This window comes from Neomonachus schauinslandi, chromosome 11 (genome assembly GCF_002201575.2).
Source record: "Neomonachus schauinslandi chromosome 11, ASM220157v2, whole genome shotgun sequence".
Taxonomy (NCBI): Eukaryota; Metazoa; Chordata; class Mammalia; order Carnivora; family Phocidae; genus Neomonachus; species Neomonachus schauinslandi.
In genome coordinates, this window is record NC_058413.1 from 24,458,918 (window position 1) to 24,474,340 (window position 15,423).

The 15,423-nt window shown below is 42.0% G+C and overlaps 1 protein-coding gene across 1 annotated transcript in view; it reads right to left on the bottom strand.

Annotated features, from left to right (window-relative positions):
* TRIM44 (tripartite motif containing 44) overlaps positions 1-6,365 on the bottom strand; it is a 112,295-nt gene extending 105,930 nt beyond the window's left edge. The window contains exon 1 of the mRNA XM_021685378.1: positions 5,420-6,365. Coding sequence (XP_021541053.1) covers positions 5,420-6,088 — 669 coding nt within the window. The 5' untranslated portion in view covers positions 6,089-6,365. The remainder of the gene's footprint in view (positions 1-5,419) is intronic.
* Positions 6,366-15,423: the final 9,058 nt, after the last annotated feature.

Consider the following 15,423-nt stretch of genomic DNA (forward strand, 5'->3'; position numbering starts at 1 on the left):
TCAGAGTGAGACACTTACTGTTTTTTAATTTGTCTTTTAAGTAATGTCTACACCCAATGTAGGGCTCAAACTCACAACCTTAAGAGTCAGATGTGGGGCGCCTGGGTGGCTCAGTCGTCAAGCGTCTGCCTTCGGCTTGGGTCATGATCCCAGGGTCCTGGGATCAAGCCCCGCATCAGGCTCCCTGCACCGCGGGAAGCCTGCTTCTCCCTCCCCCACTGCCCCTGCTTGTGTTCCCTCTCTCACTGTGTCTCTGTCAAATAAATAAAAATCTTTTAAAAATAAAATAAAAGGGGCGCCTGGGTGGCTCAGTCGTTAAGCGTCTGCCTTCGGCTCAGGTCATGATCCCAGGGTCCTGGGACTGAGACCCGCATCAGGCTCCCTGCTCCGCGGGAAGCCTGCTTCTCCCCCTCTCGGCCCCCCTGCTTGTGTTCCTGCTCTCGCTCTCTCTCTCTGTCAAATAAATAAATAAAAGAGTCAGATATTCTACCAACTGAGCCGGCCAGGTGCCCCAGGGTGAGACATTTAAAAGAGCCCTTTCCACACAGACTTCGGATGCTCTCACCCCTGCCAAAGAGTAAAATCCTAGAGTAAAAACAAACTAAACTTGCCACTATCTCACCCTCTGAAGGGGACTGTGGGAGTGTTGCCTTGGAGCTGAACAGAAGGAGGGGAGGAGCTGCAGGGCTGGATGAAAATGAAATCTTTAAGAAGTTCTAAACTTAGGCAGGTACCTCCTGAAAATCTGATCCAAGAAATCTCAAGCAATTCATTTAGTTTAAGGGGGTTCTAAACAAATTGTACTCTCAGGCCTTAGCACAAGCAAAGTCAATCCTCTTTCGAAGAATACAGCTTCATGCCAAGGCTTAGGAAATCCCCACAAATAATTTTCAAAGGCAATGAAGAGTTGTGCAAACATAACACAAAAGGAAATAAAGAAACATGAAAAATACCATCAAAAACAACAGCAGAAGAGATCTATAAAGTCTCCACATACTGGAATTACCAAAAACAGATTATGACCAACATGCTTACTGTTCTCACAGGAATAAAGAGGATAGCTACAGTATGAAGAAAGATAGAGGATATGATTCACAAATTTATACTAGTACGTTTGAAAAGTTAAAGAAAATGGACAAGGGGCGCCTGGGTGGCTCAGTTGGTTAAGCGACTGCCTTCGGCTCAGGTCATGATCCTGGAGTCCCGGGATCGGGTCCCGCATCGGGCTCCCTGCTCGGCGGGGAGTCTGCTTCTCCCTCTGACCCTCCTCCCTCTCATGCTCTCTGTCTCTCATTCTCTCTCTCTCAAATAAATAAATAAAATCTTAAAAAAAAAAAATTTATAAAAAAAAGAAAATGGACAAACTTCTGGGAAAATGTAACTTATCAAAACTGACCTAAGGAAAAATAGACAACTTGGACAGACCTATGACCATTAAAGAAATTGAATTCATAATCAAAAATAGAAAACAAAGTAACAAAATTCTCTCTTTCTCTTTTCAGGTCCAGACAGCTTCCATGGTCAGTTCTACCAATCATTCTAGGAAGAAACATACCAATCTTAAGCAAACACTTCCAGAGCATTAAAAGAGAGAAACTATGTGAGAAGCAATACACTGTGACTCATACTATGAAGCCAACATAACCTGGATAGCAGAATCCCAGTACAAAGAAGAAAATTTACAAGCTAATTTCTCCCATAAATACAAATGAAAAAAATCCTAAATTATTAATAAACCAAATTTAAAAACATGAAGATAACTTCACCATGACCAAGTTGCATTTATCCCAGAAATGCAAAGCTGCTTTAATTGTAAAATACAATGACATGAAGGGATGAAAATAAGACCATATTTATGCACACCCATCTTTCTGTGTACAAATAGAAGAAGAAACATTTGAAAGATGTGCAAAAAACTAAGAAAAGTGGTCACCAATAGTTGCTGGGGAAGAAACCAGGTGAAAAGGACAAAGGTGAACTAGAGACTTTTGAGGCATGTGAACGTATTACTGATTTTTAAATTTAAAAAATCAATTAACATAACTTACCACATTAACCTAGTAAAATCAGATGAACACCCCAATAGATGCAGGAAAACCACCTGACAAAATTCAGTAGCCACTGAATATTAAGAAAAACTCTTGGGGCGCCTGGGCGGCTCAGTCAGTTAAGCGGCTGCCTTCGGCTCAGGTCATGATCCCGGGGTCCTGGGCTCGAGCCCCGCATCGGGCTCCCTGCTCAGCGGACAGCCTGCTTCTCCCTTTCCCTCTGCCTGCCGCTCTGCCTACTTGCGCTCTCTATCTCTCTGTCAAATAAATAAATAAAAAATATCTAAAAAAAAAAGAAAAACTCTTAAGCTAGGATTAAAAGGGAATTTTCCTAATCTGATGAAATATATCTGTGAAAAAAACCAAACTACTATCACACTTATGTGTGAAATGTAAATTATTCATCAATTAGAACAAGACCAGAATACCCACTATCACTTCTATTCAACATTATATTGGAGGTCCTAACTAAAGTATTAGGGCAAGAAAAACAAAAACACATATAAGGACTGGAAAGAAACAAAAACTGTCCCTCTCTGCAGATAATATGGTCATGTACATAGAATTAATCTACACATTAATTATTAGAATATTTATGAGAATTTAGCAGACATCTTAACATAAAAATCAATACATAAAAATTAATCATATTCCTATATACAAACAATTAGAAAACAAAAATTTTTAAATTTTGTACAATACTGTAGAATTTTAAGTATCCAGCAATAAACGTCAAAATGATATACAAGATTTTTCAGAAAAAAATTATAAAACTTTATCATGAGGCAATTTAGACCTAAATATATGAGAAGACTTTATCTTGGAATGCTGTTAATTCTCTATATATTGGTTTATAAACTCAATACAATACAAAAAACGTTCTGCAGGCTTTCTTAACACAACTTTATAGTATGCTTCTAAGAAATGTAAAAGGCCAAGACTTTCTAGAAGAACAAAGTGGAAGAACTTGCTCTACCAGATACTAAGACATGTTACAAAGCTATGGTAACTAAGAAAACATGTTTTTCACACAGAGATACACTAACAGGTCAATGGTAGAGAACAGAAGACCCAAGAAACATATTCACAGGCATATGGACAGGTGGCACAGCAGATCCATGTAGAAAAGACAGGCTTTTCAATAAATGCTGCTAGAGCAACTGGCTACCTGCAAGAGGAAAAAATGAAATTGAGCCCCTATTTCCACTATGGGAAAAGCAATCCTAAGTGGAACAAGACACAAAAAGCACTAAGAATAAAGGCAATTATTGATAAATTCTACTATATTAAAATGAAGAGCTTCTACTCAAGGCACAGTTTTAAAAAACAGACTAGAAGATATCTGCAACCCACAGAAACAACAAAGAAGTCCGAATACATTTCTATAAATTAATGAGAAAAAGACAACCTAACAGAAAAATGAACAAAAAAACCTCAATGGGGCACTTCACAAAAGGAGAGAGATAAAAGATACACAAAGTCCTCAGTAACTAGAGGAATGCAAATTTAAACCACAAGAAGATACCATACATATCCACAAAATTGACAAAAATTTTAAATTCTCTAATAGCAAGTGCTGGTGATGATACAGAATAACAGGAACTCTCATACACTCTTCAAGGCAATGCAAACTGGTACAACCACTTTGGAAAATAGTTGGCAAAATCTGGTGCTATTTAAGATATGCACAGTCTGTGACCCAACAATCTCATCCTAGGGTTACATTCCATTTAAATATATGTAGATGTTCACCAGGAGACATGAACAAGAATGTCTATAGCAACATTGTTTATAATAAGCGGAAACCTCAGAATCTGGAAATCGAATGTTCATCACTGATAGAAGAGATAACTTGTGGCATAGTCATAAAATGGAATTCTACACAACAATGAAAACGAACAAACCACAGCTCTCACTGGATGAATCTCACAAACACAATGCTAAAAAAATGAAGCAAAACCCAAAAGAATGCACAATATGACATCAACTGTGTCAAGCTCAAATAAGTTTAGGAATGCATATATATGTGATAAACTATAAAGATAAGCAAGGAAATATCACCACAGAAGTCCAGAAAATGGTTACCTATAGGGAAGGGAAATGGTTATAATTGGAAAGGGCATAGGTCTTCAATATTGCTACTAATATTCTTTGTCTTGGGCGCCTGGGTGGCTCAGTTGGTTAAGCGACTGCCTTCGGCTCAGGTCATGATCCTGGAGTCCCTGGATCGAGTCCCGCATCGGGCTCCCTGCTCGGCAGGGAGTCTGCTTCTCCCTCTGACCCTCCTCCCTCTCATGCTCTCTGTATCTCATTCTCTCTGTCTCAAATAAATGAATAAAATCTTTAAAAAAAAAAAATATTCTTTGTCTTAATCTGGGTAGAGGGTACATCAGAATTTGCTTTATAATTTTTTGTTAGACTGTGCAAACGTTTTTATATACTTTGTGTATTTTACAATAAAAAAAAAAGGAAAATCTCAACACAGGAAATTTTCATTAACAAAGTATTTGTTATCCCAGTGCGAGTAATTGCAAGGTTACTTAGGGAAACAAAAATCGTCATAACATGACAACATTCACTAATGAACTGGTCACTCTGCTCAAACTTTCCTCCCTGGTTAACTCCAGCAATTTCTCTGACTATAAAGATCCACAATATAAGTAAAAGGCAAATCATTTAAAAATTTGTTGGCCCAAAAAAGATTTATTAATGTCTACGACTTTCCAAACACTGTTCTAGGGCATCAGCAAGGTCCAAGATAGATAAAGGGCCTGCCCTCCTGCCAAAGATGGAGGACACAGGAACTCCCATTCCAAGTTTGTTTCCAACCTCTCATCCTCCTTTCCAAATAATTGTCACACATGAAGAACCTGAATGAAATTGGCAGCACATATGACCTTAATACAGAAACCGCTGCTTGTCAGGGGGTCTCTTCACTACAGAGGAACCATCTGCTTGGGTTCATCTGGCTGAAGCACGGTTTCCCATATTCTCAAGTACGCAAAGAGACTGCCTTACCAAGTCAAGGCACTAGTCTCAACAATGGCGGTGCTGTGGCAATTGGCTTAAATGGGGTCAAAACTCCCAATGAATGCTTTAACTGGGATCCAGACACCAGAGGCTTGCAATTTTCCAGAAGCTGTACACTAGGTTTCATGTGTACATATATTTCCCATCGGGTCAGAGTCCAGAACTTTCAACTGATTCTCAAAGTTCAACCAAAAAGAGGGTATAAGCACTGCCCTCACTAAGTTGAACAGACTAGCCTTTTAAGGTCGTGGTGAAGGCGAATGTGGCCACAACTAGGCCACCTGAGTTGAAACCCAGGTGTACAGACCTCCAGGCCTATGCTATGAATGCCCAATACTTACTCTTAGTTCTTCGAAGGCTTCGTCTAGGGTGGAGAGCTGGTGGCCCTGGTGAGTCCCAATGACAGGGCACAGGACACAGATGAGTTGCTTATCTTCCTGGCAATAGGTGCTCAAATCGAGCCCATGGTCCGGACACTTCCTCTTGGCCACTCTCTCCGCTTCCATTTCTATTTCTGGGTCAAATTCACTTTCTGCCTCCGTTTCTCCCTCAGCCTCGGATTCTCCTTCTTGGTTGTCTTCCTCTGCTTCGCTCTCTTGCTCATCCTCCATTTCTTCCTCACTGTCCTCTTCACTCTCATCCTCGCTCTCATCCTCGCTCTCTTCCTCCGTCTCGCTCTCTTCTTCGGATTCACTGTCTTCCTCGGACTCGCTCTCCTCCCCCACCTCGCTCTCTAGGTCCCGCTCATTCTCCACCTTGGCCTCGGCTTCTTCCTTGGCGTCGCCCTGCCCCGGGGCTCCGGCGGTCCAGGCCTGGGCGGGGCCGTGGACGTACTGGGCCAGGTGGTGGCTGGGGAACTTCTGCCTGTGCGCCTCGGCGTGGCGGTGGCAGTAGCAGAAGGCGCACTCTCGGCACACTTCCTCGGCCCCCGGAGCCTCGTCCGGCTCGCACTCGTCACACGTGCCGTCGTGCGGCAGCTCCTCGAAGGCCGCGCCCACTCCGGAGGCCATGTGGCTGCGGTGACGCGGCCCAGGCCGCTGGGCCTCGGAGCTCGCCGCCGGGCTTCAGCGCGGCCTCCTCCCTACTTCCTCCCCGCCCGGGTCCCGTCCCGGGTACTGGCCGCGCCGGGTCTCAAGGAAGGCTTGGGGCCGCGGCGCCGCTGCCGCCTGCTCCCGCCAGCCCCTGCCCGGCCGAGGAGCCAGGGACCTTCCCGCCGGCTCGGCCGCTCGGCGCCCGCTGCGCTTCCTCCGGCGGCGCGGGCACTTCCGGCGCGGCGGCCCCGCGCCCCCGTCGGCCCCCGCGCCGCGCGCCGCCCTGCTTCACGCTGCCCCCGGCGAGATCGCCGCGCCGCTGGCCCTGCCGCCCCGGTTCCGCTTTCCCTTTCCCTGTCAGCGGCCTCTTTTCACTTCCTGAGTCATTTAAAGTGGCAAGGGCCCTTTTCCGCGTTCCCCGTGGGGAGAGGGAGTGGGGGGAAGGGGGCGCTCGGCCGCCCCGGAAGGAGGGGGAGGATGGAGGAGGTCTCCCGCTCGCTCCGGAGGCGGGGTCAAATTCTCCCACGGCCCTGGAGGTGTCAACCTGACTTTTCAAGGCCGCTAGGCCGGTGTACGTGTGCATTTCAGTCTCGGTCCTTCCAGTTTGTCGCCGCCCATCCCAGTCCCCACCGCCAGGTGTTCTGCAGGGTGCCAGGACTGAGTGTTTTTTTTTTTTTTACCAGACTGAACCTGATCGCTTGGGATTTTCAGAGGGCCCCGGGAAGGGTTGTGTTTGTTCTCCCAGGCTCAGGGAATTTCAGAGTCAGGCTCTGCAAACAGACATTTTCGATCCAAAGCAATACTACACTTTGTCTGTTTGCAAAGTCTGTTTGCATTCCTGCTTCTTAGGGGCTCGGAATCTCTAGGGTGGCAACCTCTGTGCCTTTTTCTGAGTGCTTGCCTTGGGTTCCTCTGAGATGTCAGGTGAGGTAGGTGGGGAGAGAGGATTTGTCCATTTTCCTTTATGTAAGGAGACCACCTAGATCCAGATTGGGTTCCGAAGAAATGAAAGGGACTGTTATTTATTAACCAATACCGAAGTGCCCAGAATCAGGCCAGATCTTTTTGTGGTATTTTAAAAGCTGGTTTTGGAAGATCCACTGTTAAGGGCTCCCAAATCCTGGTACTACAACTTAATTGGCTTTGTGACCATGGAGACGTTAATTGATCATTCTGTTTTCCACTTTTTAAAAAGATATGTAAAGTGGAAATAGTGATAATATCTACCTGATGGGGCTCCTTTGTGGATGAAATGTAAAGGTAACTGTCTTCTGGAAGTATTCACTAGATTTTAACTATTATTATTGGCACAAATTATATTTAGTGCATATAATGACCCTTTGAAGGAAGTTTTAAACATTTTTTAAAAGATGTATTTATTTAAGTAATTTCTACACCACACCCAGCGTCGGGCTCAAACTCACCACCCTGAGATCAAGAGTTGCAGGCTCCATCACTGAGCCAGCCAGGCGCCCCTAAACTTAATTTTTAACACATTGGGCATTTTTGGCTGGCTGCTGGTAGTATAAGCAACCCCTAAATCCACCCCATATCTTTTGTGTTTGTATTTAGGAGCTTTTGTTTTGTATTTAGGAGAGGAAAAGGACATTTTGATCTAGTCCAGGGAGAGGCTGAGGTGTGGTTGAGCAGATGGAGGGGAATGGAGTAGTATCTGTTTTCAACTGATTTCCCTTAGGTAATTTTGAGCTAGCATTTCCCTATGATTTTCCCAAAAATGCTAGGGCATGGGGTGGGACAAAAATCATTTGAAATAATTTTCATTGTCTCCACATATATAATGTATGCTTAATCCGTGTGAGGCTTTTGTCAAAGATTTATGTTTTTGAAATCTTTTGTTTTTTTAACCTCAGAACAATTCTGTAGAATGTTAGGCTGTTGGGCCGGGGGTGGGGTGGAATCAGAAGGTTTGTTTTGTTCCAATTCCATATACATTTCTATTTTCTCCAGTTCATTTCTTTGGGAATTATTTCTATATCTGCATTTGAAACAGGGATTGATGCACCATCCTGGGAAAAAAAAATTCAACAAATGTCAACTCAAATATCAACATTAATATACCTAGTGAATAGTGAGTGTTTCTTGCTTGGTTATTTCCACCACCCCAGGCTTAAAAGGAAATAACAGGTGATACGAACATAATGTTATCACATTTAGAAAATATTTTTTCAATGAAAACAATTTTTTAATGTCTTAAAGAAGATTTTTATGTCCAGGGTGTTTGGTGGGGAGGGACAGATGTCTTTTTGTTGTCATATTGTTGTTGTTGTTTGTTCTTAGTTTTATCTGACAGAAAGTGAAAAGATCATACTGTGCTGTTCAGTATCTAACACTTCACAATCTTTCTTTGATTCCTCTATGGTAAGATGATCTTAGAGGCAGAAGTTGATGGAACTGTTCAAAAGGGACTTCATAAAATTCTGTCATTGAGGTATGGCAGACTCAGACAGACCTTCTGTACCCCTCTGCACAGAAACCAGAATGGTATGATTCCCCAGGAATCTTTGGGAGCATCCAGAGATAGAAACTTTGTTATATTAATCGATTATTGCATAAAAAATTACCTCAAAAAGTAGCAGCTTAGAGCAATAAACATTTATTATCTCACACAATTTCTGTGAGCCAGGAATATGGGAGTGGCTTAGGTAGGTGGTCTAACTCCGGATCTCTTAAGCGATTTCAGTGAAGATGTTACCTGGGGCTATAGTCACCTAAAGGCTTAACTAGAAAAGTAAGATTTGCTTTCAAGATGGCTCACTTACATGGCTATTGGCAGGAAGCCTCACCACTTTCTCTTGGGCTGCTTGAGCGTCCTCATGACTCGGCAGTTGAATTCTCCCAAAGCTAGTGATGATCCAAGAGAGGGCAAGGTAGAAGATACAATGTCTTTTATGGCCTAAGCTCAGAAGTCACACATCATCAGTTCCAACATAGTCTATTAGTTACAGAGATCAGCCCTATTCATTGTGGGAGGATACTACACAAGGGCATGAACATCAAGAGGCAGGGATCTTCAGAACCATCTTTGATGCTGGCTACCGTAGTCTGCCCTTTGGTCTCTAATGATTCACATCTCAAATGCAGTATATGTTTATTTCCTCCCAAGATCCCCTAAAATCTCAACCCATTACATCATCAGCTCAAAGTCCAGAATTTTATCATTTAAATCAGGTGAAGCTGTAGATGAAGCTTCTTGTGTCTTAAATGGAGCTCCTAAAGTATAGTTTCTCTTCATCTGAATAATTATGTTCCTGCATCCGACTTACGATGGTGGGGCAGGCTTAGGATAACTGGTACAGACGCTCCTGTTCAAAAAGGAGAAAAGATAGGAGACACTGGTCCATAGTAAACCTGAAATCCAGTTGGACAGGTTAGAAATTCCTTGATTAGGGCTCAGTCCTACTCATGCCAGGAAATGGTTCTCCATGGCTTTTGATTTTACCCTTTGGGCTCTTGATTCCGCTCTCTGAGTCATCCTTCCTTTTCTGTGAAAAGTAGCCCATGTTTACAGCTATGTAATTTATCAGTCCACTTCCTGCTAGTAGAATTTAGGGGGTTGAAAGGCTCCTTTTCATTTTGTACTGTCTCTGTCCCCTTTAGTCCATACTAGCAGTGTTTCTCCCAATACAATTCTTTTAAAATTTTGTGAGTCTCCTATGACTGTAATTGAGCCACCACTCCATTGCTCAGAAGCCATACCCACAGATCTCTCTGGGATAAGTGCTTCTCTACTCTGAAGAGTCCCTCTGCAGAAGCTGCTAAGGCACTACACATCAGCTTCTTTGAATTCCTGTTGTTTGTCTGAATGATCCTCTGAATCACTGCTGTAGGTCTTTTTAAGGTCTGAACAAAGGGTTTTATAGCTACATTCTCAGCTTCATCATTTGACTAGGTGCTTCTTGCAGGATCCTAGAGTTTATTTTTGACTGGAAACCATTTCTTCATTTTAGCATTATTCCTCATCTAGAGAAGATGAGAATTTTCAAGTCTAGCAAGTTCTGGATTTTTCTTTTTAGTCCGTCTCTAGATTTTCTCTTTCTTCTCACATTTTGCTGTGATAAGGAAGAAGACATCGGTCAGCACCTTCAACACTCTACCTGGAAATGTACTTAGCTAGAACATTCAATTAATTAGACACATTTTCTACCTTCCACATTCCTACAGGTGACAGTGTTGCTAAACTTCCTGCTCCTACATTACAGGGACCCATTTCCTCCTGTTTTCAATAGCATTTTCTTTATTTCCCCTTACCCCTTCATCTACAGCTTTCTCAAAAGCCATCAGGATTGTCCTCACAGTTTCTTCAAGACTTTTCAGGCTTTCACTAACACTCTCTCCCAAGTCCTTCCAGCTTCTCCCACTGCCCAGTTCCAAAGCCACTCCAACGTTTTAGGTTTCTGTTACAGAAGCACCTCACTCTTCATAATAAAATATATATTCATTGTAAACTCATGTATAATAAATTACCCCAGAACTTTGAATCATCTTGGGGGCTGTCTTACTGGCATTGGTGCTATCTTGCCGTTGTGGTTCGCAATAGCTGGAAGGCATCTCCAAGATGCTCCTGTGGAGAACATGGCAGCTTGCATTTGATACTGGCCAGGGAGAGCGTGTGGGACTTGTAGAAATAAATGTTGTATCCAAAAAAAAAAAAAAAAAAGAGGGGTCTGTTAATTTATGTGGGTGATAGCTCTTCAATTATTAGACTCTATACACATGTGGAAACTTATTTGCAGAGAGGCAAAGAAACTTGTTAAATGCTACCCAACCCAAAGGTGGCCTAGTTGGGATTCAAACTCAGCTATATCTGACTCCATCTTACCATATTCACCTGTGGTATAAGTAGGTGACAACCATTGCCCAGTAACCTTACCTGGCTTTCCCTTCCAGCTGTGAAATCAGGTTCTATCCCCTTTATCTGTTCCGAAGAGATGAGCTGGGTTTAGAAGATTCATAACATAGTACATTTAATTTCAGAAAAAAAGTCTAGAAATTGAAAGAGAACGGCATGGAATTTCTAAGTTCACTGCTTCAGGGAAGGTATTTGCACCCCCTCAGCTGGTCCCATTCTTACGTAATTAGACTATCACTTCAGTGACTGATTGCATTCCCCCTGCCCCAGGCCCCTGAGATCACCTAAATCTCATCTCATGCTGTTATCATATTAGCCAACATCTTATCTTATTAAAGTCAGTGCAGTGAAATATGATATCCCCTGGCCAATCCCAACCCTGCCGAAATATAAAGAAGAAAGCCTCTAAGGCTGGGCCTCTTTCTGTTCCTCAAAAGCCTATTGAAGTTGAATGCCAAAATGATGCCTTGGCCCGACACTCTTTTGAACGTTTTCATTTCATCCAGTTCTGACAAGTGAATGGTTCACTGCTTATTAATATTGTAATGCCCTAAACACCCCTATCCCTTAAAAAAATAAGGTATGTGTAAGGACAACCCCAGATTAGCTTTGATGGAGCTATTTTAATTACTTCATTTAGTATTTTACTTGCTTCATAGCATTAAATAACTCCTATAGCCACAATAAATAATAAAAATACCTCATTTTCATAATCACCATTTCATTCAGCCCCGGAATTCAAGATTCCTTCGATACTTGTTTTAGTTTTCTTAAGATACTTCCTGCAAAGTCCCTGATAGTGGATGCCCCCATTTTAACATGTGGGAACTAAATGCCAAGAGAGCTATTTGAAAAAACATCCAGTCACAAGAAACAAAATGAAGCAATTTTTTTTTTAAATGGTGCATAAGAAGTATGCTGCTTAAAGCAATACATGTGAAAACTAAAAAAAAAAAAAAAGAACATCCAGTCAATTGTGAGTTAATCTCTAACTTCCTCCCTGGTCTTCAAGCCAGCTCCCTAACCCCCGGATGATGCTAATTCTTTTTTTTTGGCAAAATTATGTTTTCAAACTTCTCTCCTTGGAAATGTTTTCGTAGGGGTGGTCTTGGCTTTTATCTGAGTGGGCTTCAGGGAATGAGAGCAAACACTTAATCACTGTAAGAGCAGTACTCTTTGGGAGTGAGAAAAATCTCGAAATTTGCCTTCCTTTTATTCCAGTTGGAAAAGCAAACACCTATGGACAGGAACTAATTAAAGACTTTGTGTTTCAGCAGTTAGTGCACTACACTTGTAAAACAGGGATTATGAGGGGGAATCTCCCCAGGCTTGTTCTATCCATTTATTTATTTATTTTGGAACTCAGGTGCAGATGGACTACTTAATCATGCTACACAGATGCACAACCCACCTTTAGTCCGTGCGAGGGAGCTTTCTGATTTCATTTCACTTCATTTTAACTTCATTTTATTTTCCCTTTATCGTCCATTCCCCCAACTTCTTCTAACAGAAACTCTCTCTTAATGTGTTTGATAAATGTCCTTGAAAATGTAGATATCTTTAAAAACTAATCCGTTCTGTTTACGTGTTAAACTTTATATAAATAGGACACTCGAGAATTCTTTCTTCCTTTCTCTTTCTTTCCTACTTTCTCTTTCCTTCTTTCTTCCTTCCTTCCTTTCTTCTTTTCTTCCTTTCTTCCTCCCTTCCTTCCTTCCTTCCTTCCTTCCTTCCTCTTTCTCTCTTTCTTTCTTTCTTTCCCCAATGCTGTGATTGTTAAAACCTTGGATATCTGCTCTTTGACATTTGGTATTACCTGAATTTCTAATGTGTTTCTATCTAGTGGGTATAAAGTGATAACTCATTGTGGTATTGTATGTGCATTTTGGGGGTTGCTAATAAAGATGAATAGCTCTTTATACTCTTGTTATGTGGTGTCAAATGACAAAACAAAAACAATTTAGTAGTGAGTTTGATGTTCTTTATTCAAATAGAGTTCTTTATTCAAGGGAAAACAATCCATGGATTGGGTGAGTACAGTGCCTCATAAGCAGATTTGGGGCAACAGGAAGTTATACAGAGCATTAGAAGCAATAATGCAGAAACAGGGCATGATTGGCTTGCATTACATATCTGGTCTTATTTAGAAAAATCAAGGAACAGGAAATAAGTAGAGAACCCAGAGTTGGATTGGTGTTTGCGGATTGGCTGACTGGATATATTCTGTTTCTGGTCACGTGGAGCAGTCACAGGAACATAAAAGTTTGCAAACATGGCCTCCTGGGCAGAGTGGCTCCCTTTTTGGGCCGAAAAACTTCTTCTTTTTTTTTTTAAGATTTTATTTATTTATTTGACAGAGAGGGACACAGCAAGAGAAGAACACAAGCAGGGGGAGTGGGAGAGGGAGAAGCAGGCTTCCTGCCGAGCAGGGAGCCCGATGCGGGGCTCGATCCCAGGACCCTGGGATCATGACCTGAGCTGAAGGCAGACGCTTAACAACTGAGCCACCCAAGTGCCCCCTAAAAACTTATTTCAACAATAAATAACCTATTTTTAGCTTTTACCTATTTTTGATTAAGTTATCTGCCATTTTCTTATTGTTTTGCAGGATTTTCTTGTACCTTCCAGATATTAACCCCCGTCGGTTTTAGACATTGCAAATATCTTCTGATCTGTCACCCGTCTATTAACACTATCTATAGCAGTGTCCTTTTCAAATAGAGATCTGATGTTTTGATGGAGTCAGATCCATCTTGTTTAAGAAGTCCTGCTCTGCCCCAAGAACATACAACTTCTTCTTTCATCTTTCCATGTTTTCACTTTTCACAGTGAGGCCCACCTGGAGGGCACCTTTGTATACAGTTTGGGGTAGCGATCCAACTTTATTTTAGTCCCTAGAGTGAGACAGTTTTCTCAATATCCTGATTCAATTTCTAGGCCTAACCAGGAATGAAGAAATTTCTATTTGAGGAGGTGCCACAATGAAGTGACTAAGAGTAGAGGGTGATGGGCAGGTAGCAGGTGACTTATTCCCCCTAAATATGCTCCTTAAAAGTGGTATCTTTCCACAAATTTTTTTTGAATTTTTAAAAATTTTTACTTATTTTTTTTTAAGAGAGAGAGAAAGAAAGAGTGTGAACAGGGAGGGGCAGAGGGAGAAGGAGAGAGATAATCTTAAGCAGGCTCCATGCTTAGCACAGAGCCTGACATGGGGCTCAATCTCATGACCCTAAGATCATGACCTGAGCTGAAACCAAGAGTTGGATGTTGAGCCAACTGAGCCACCCAGGCTTCTCGGCACAAAAGTTTTAAGGTAATATATTGCCATAGTAGTCGTTCAGACTATAATGATGAGACATCAGAAGAGTGGAATTGGTTAGAAGAAGGGGCTCCCCTTGGGAAAGACATTAAACCAGAGGGGACACAGAGTCAAAAGTAGGAAAACCATCCTGAAAACTCTTGAGCTAACCTCTTCTGATGAGGGTGAAATGAGCAGTAAGAACAGCGAGTTTCAGAGTGGGCCATTTGTTCATTCACTCATTTTTTTCATTTACCTGGTTTGATTGCTTTCCATGAGCCAGACACTCTTCCAGGCCCTGAGGATGCCACTACAAAACAAGACCAACGGGACTGTCACTGGCAGCGTGCTTGTATTTCCACCAGAAATTGATATTCTTACATTTCCTGGTCAACCCTCTGAATTACCACCTATGTAATCCTTCCAAAACACAAATTTAATTAAGATACACTGATCTTACAAAATTTCAAAGAGTTCCATTGCCTCCTGCAGACTTGGCATGCCACACAAGGTCATCCCGGATTTGACCACCTGCTCACCTCTCCAACTTCATCTCTTGCTACTCCCCCAACTCTACAGGCTGGTCCCCAATAGAACAAACCATTGCCTATGCGAAACCTCAGGTGACCCCAGTGGAGGGCAATTCTCCCATCTTCTCATGAGGACCACCCCAAAAAGCTCTAAGGGCCATCTTGAATGTATAAATGTTTGGGGATATAGCTGAACATTTTACACATCCACTAGTAATATTTAACATATTAACTTAAAAGTTAAGTTTTAAGTTGAATAGCACATGAAATATTAATTTAGAGGTCTATTCCTTTTGTCTCTCCAATTTCATGAAATAATCATACTAACTCCACGGGCAGCGCTGAGAACAGTGCTTTTCTCATGATCACTTAGAGCCACTTTTTGAGTCACAGAACGCAGCTTTTCAAAGCAGATTGTCTTCACGGCGTTTGGGTGTTGTTTGTAACATAGAACTTTTTGAAACTGTGAATGATGCTGCCACTGGAATTTTTATCACAAGCCACATGTACCTGTGCCTTTTTATATAATTATAGAACATTGTTAAAAAGTCTTCTACAGGTGTATACATGTGTATTCTCCACAATGTAGCCATGTGCTATTTTTTTAACAGACTTT